Source organism: Protomyctophum parallelum (assembly GCF_964188405.1).
Source record: "Protomyctophum parallelum genome assembly, chromosome: 2".
In the NCBI taxonomy this organism is placed as follows: domain Eukaryota; kingdom Metazoa; phylum Chordata; class Actinopteri; order Myctophiformes; family Myctophidae; genus Protomyctophum; species Protomyctophum parallelum.
In genome coordinates, this window is record NC_139699.1 from 48103756 (window position 1) to 48108648 (window position 4893).

General features: G+C 45.1%; 1 protein-coding gene across 1 annotated transcript in view; it reads right to left on the reverse strand.

The window, feature by feature from the left end:
• Nucleotides 1-519: 519 nt before the first annotated feature.
• The window catches only part of slc6a5 (solute carrier family 6 member 5), a gene marked incomplete at both ends in the record, with an annotated part of 22469 nt that continues 18095 nt past the window's right edge, over nt 520-4893 (reverse strand). The window contains 2 exons of the mRNA XM_083793887.1: nt 520-675; nt 3247-3414. Coding sequence (XP_083650013.1) covers nt 520-675; nt 3247-3414 — 324 coding nt within the window. The remainder of the gene's footprint in view (nt 676-3246; nt 3415-4893) is intronic.

Sequence of the window (4893 nt, forward strand, 5' to 3'; positions counted from 1 at the left end):
ATAACTCCGCGGAGAGCGGCTACACTGAGTCTATAATATTGCAAGTGCAGTCGGTGTCATTTAATGACACACGTGGATATATTTTATTTTTCTTGTTTCCTGACAGAACAAAGAGCCCTGGTTGAGCGTTGTGGAATAATCTGTGTCATGTAACGAACGGGGTACAAAAAGAACCTTGGGGTGTGGTTCCACCTCCGCAGTCTGTATGTCCACACTGGAGGGAATGGAGGACAGTCAGGAACAGAGGGGAAGATTAGTCTCTCATCCAGGTCACCAGGCAGGAGAGGGTGTGTGTGTGTGTGGGGGGGGGGGGGGGGGGTAAAAGGGAGGAAGAGGAGGACAGGTCAGTCTGGTCTGGTAGTAGTAGTAGTAGTAGTAGGATATAGTTAGTAGTAGTAGTCGTAGCCGTAGTCGTACCTAGTTGGTAGTCTTCTACTGGTAGGTACCTAGTTGGTAGTCTTCTACTAAAAGGTACCTAGTTGGTAGTCTTCTACTGGTAGGTACCTAGTTGGTAGTCTTCTACTGGTAGGTACCTAGTTGGTAGTCTTTGGGGGGCAGCTTGAGGCCCAGGGAGTTGGTGCCCAGGGGGTCTATCATGTTCTTATAGCGCTCTCCACGGTGCTTCAGCAGGAAGGGACCCCAGTCTGGCTGAGGGGAGCACACCAGCTTAAGACGCTGCAATGACAGACAGATGGCACAACATCTATAGCGGCATAGACACATGTGTGCTTAGAGAGTGAGTTGTTGTTTAAAAACAAACCTTTTTCCTACCATTGTCCTCTAGTATCAACTCTCACCAGAACCTTATCAAATGTTCACCGTAACCATATGAACCCTAACATACCTATTCTGGGCATACACAAAATACTAGGCAAACATTCTGCGAAAATAGAGCACCAAAGTCCTGACGTCACTGTCGGAAGAGGGCGTCAGTCCCCAGGTTCATGTATTGCATTTATTTTAGATCTCTTCATATAATAACTGCGTTTGAAAAATAAACCGATCACCCCGGCCTTTTCACTCATATATGAAGCATTTATGAAGCATTGACTGAAGGTGGATATGTACAAATATACCCAAAGAGTAACAAAATAAGCGTTAGAAACTAGTCAAACAACCCAGAGACTACATTTCCGGGTAGGCGGGTGGCTGCATCTGCCCTAACAGAAACTGAATGTTAATTACGTTTATTTATATTTTTATTTTATTGATATTTAATGTTTCGTGGTTGGTACGAGTCGAGTCAGCACCAGCTGAGCTAGTGAGCTTACGTCAACGAGGAATCTCAGGAATGAAATGTGTTGACAGCTAGGCGTAACGTATATTAGCAGCGACATTGCCTTCATATGTAGTTTCAAGGCTTTTGCGGCCACATTAATTCCATTTTCTCCAGAAACTGGCTGTATCAAATATGAATGGACATCATTAACGACACACAGCCACCCCCCTGACAGAAAGGCAGAGATGATCGGTTTATTTTTCAAACACAGTTCTTATATGAAGCGATCTAAAATGGGAATTTCAATGCAACTAAAGAAATACATGAAACTGTACTGGCGCCCTCTACTGAAAGTGACGTCAGACTTCGCTGCTCTATAGCCAAACTACAAGCTCACAATGTGTGGTAAATTGTCTGTTTTTCGCAAGGGTGTTTTGGTGTGGAATGGGCTCAGGTTAGAGCCCGGGGGAACCCCGGTCAATGAAGAATATATGGTAGGGTATGGTAAGTGAGTTATTAAACTGAATTTGTTGATGATCATCTTACTTATTACTGAAATGTCGTACATGATGTACTTTGGTGTACCTTGAAAAACGTGATGTGCCTGCAAAGAGATAATTTTTATTCAAAACACGTTTGTCTTGAATGCATGAGGGCGTGTGTATGTGTGTGTGTTTGTGTGTGTGCTAAAGCCAATACATTCAGCATTTTATTTTTAACCAAAACTCTACCACCTCCGTTCCCCAATTAGTTCGCAGTGCTTTGTTTGATGGATTGTCTGTTCATTTCAGTAACTTTATTGCATTCTTTCACTTTTAATTATAAACAATATGGCTGTTGTCAGCAGACAGATAATTAATTGCCAATTTAGCATCATGAATAAATAGTACTTTATGGGTCTCAACGAGCATAGATCAATATTTCTGGGTAATTGCTGAAAGTGTTTGTGCACAACTGCATTAACTGGTTAAGCCACGACTCATAGCAAACCTGCACAGAACACTATCTATAAGCTATAAAATAATATCCCCGCATGTGGTGACTACATTGTCCATGTAGTCGCCTTCACTGCTATCAGTGAAGGCGACTACATTGTCAGTGAAGGCGACTACATGGACAATGTAGTCGCCTTCACTGATAGCAGTGAAGGCGACTACATGGACAATGTAGTCGCCTTCACTGATAGCAGTGAAGGCGACTACATTGTCAGTGAAGGCGACTACATGGACAATGTAGTCGCCTTCTCTGATAGCGGTGAAGTCGACTACATTGTCCATGTAGTCGCCTTCACTGACAATGTAGTCGCCTTCACTGATAGCAGTGAAGGCGACTACATTGTCAGTGAAGGCGACTACATGGACAATGTAGTCGCCTTCTCTGATAGCGGTGAAGTCGACTACATTGTCCATGTAGTCGCCTTCACTGACAATGTAGTCGCCTTCACTGATAGCAGTGAAGGCGACTACATTGTCAGTGAAGGCGACTACATGGACAATGTAGTCGCCTTCACTGCTATCAGTGAAGGTAGGCACAGAGATGCCTGCTATCAGTGAAGGTAGACACAGAGACCTGCTGCTGTGTTGCTGCTGCCAGCTATCAATGCTCATTAATCAGAGTATTTAGGAAGGACCCGCTAGACTGCCAGTGCAATATGCCCAAATTAATATTCAGCCAGCAGCACGCCTGGCCCTCCTAATGAGACAGGGATATAAGACTATTGATTTCTCTGTGTGTGTGTGTGTGTGTGTGTGTGTGTGTGTGTGTGTGTGTGTGTGTGTGTGTGTGTGTGTGTGTGTGTGTGTGTGTGCGTGTGTGTGTGCGTGCGTGCGTGCGTGCGTGCGTGCGTGCGTGCGTGCGAGAGTGAGAGAGAGTGAGTGACACAATCCTAATAGTCGACTCATAAATCCTATTGCCATAAGCAGTGTCTGTCTGTCTGTCTGTCTGTCTGTCTGTCTGTCTGTCTGTCTGTAAGCACTAAGCACACACAAATGGTTGTTCGTGTTTGTTTGACCCCACACGACGCATACCTCACGGAAAGAGCCGGGTGCAAGGTACATCTTGACGAAGAACATGATGGGGATCCAGATGACAGAGCAGATGACCATCAGCCAGCCCATCACCATGGACCAGGCGGGATAGGTGTAGTCTTCATAGGTCATTCCCTTCCACTGGTACAGACTCAGCCCCAGGATACCCTATAGAGACCACATGAGGAAGAGGGGAGAAGATGAGGTGACCTGTTTGGGGTGCTGGAATTTAGCATTTTGCATTTTGCCTTGCTCAAAATGCTAAATACTAAAGTGCACTAGCTGTGCACTGCATACACAAGGGTGTATACTTAGTTTAGACTAGTCATTGGTTAGACATGGGTTAAGGTTAGGTTTAGGTGTGCTGCCCCATGGGAGGTTAGGTTTAGGGTGAGGGTTTGAGATAGGTTCTAGTTGTAGGACTAATAACTGGTCTAACCAATGACTAGTCTAAACCAAAATCTGTCTAAACTAAGTACTGCCATACACATCGACTGTGGCTCAGGTCAAAATGGGTTAAACGGTATACTTCATTGACACCCCCAGGTGCATCACATGTGTCCATCCAACCAATATGTCTGAGTCATAATGGTTGGAGCACCTGCTGTACCATCTGTCCGTCTGTGCTTCTTTTGTGCCGAGATATGGAGGTGTCAGTCCTTGTCCCTTTATGCCCATATATGGAGATCCCTGATTCCATCAGTATAGGCCCATATATTGGAATGCCCATATATGGACATAATTGGGTCGGATGAGCGGTTCTGGACAACTGGTACCCAAATAACTCGACGGCGGGCACCACACTCCCTCCAGCATAGAATAAGGATTCAAAGTGGTTCAAAAGGACTGAACAGGCCCAGCCTTGCTGTCTGCAGGGCACCTATAGGCTGACAGCACACCACGGGTTCGAGTCCCGATCCCCAACGACCTTTGCTGTGTGTCATAACGTAATGCTAACACCAAAAGGGGTTCCCGCCCAAAATGGGTTAACCACTTGCCCCAGCATGCCTATTCTGGGGGGGGTACATTGGACAGAAATAGCCGATGGAACACGTCACAAAGAGATGTTAAAGAAAGCAGTCCAGAAGTACAGTTGTAACTCAGGTCCGTTTTACCAAGAAACAGAGGCTTAACCCATTTAGGCCTGACGTCGAAATTTAAGAAATGTCTTCTGAAAAACCTATGTTTCTGTTAGAGGTAGGGCTGTCAGAACGAATTTCATAATATGAAAGAAATTCGAATATTAAAAAATATATATATATTCGAAAGCTAAAATTGTAAAATTGCCATTCGAATGGAGCTTTTATCATTTATTAATTCTATTTAATATTTTTATTTTGTTTTATGTTATTTTATCCGCTCACTAAATGTATTGAGTAACGAATCTACCGCTGTGAAATCTCCCCGGCCGCTTCCACTGCATGTGAAGAGCGAATGTGGGCCGGGTTCCGGACCCCGTGGCCTCGCGACCGTAATAGAGACGGCTTAGTGGCCCGGTGATAAATGAGCGGGGACTAGCCAGCTACACGAAGGTGACAAGGGCACCGATTGCAAAGGCTGAGCACGCGGTCAAAAACGTCGAAATGTCTCGAAAATATTTTCGGAGGCTCGATTTTCGTGCGTTCAAGGCCCCGTGGCCTCGCGGTA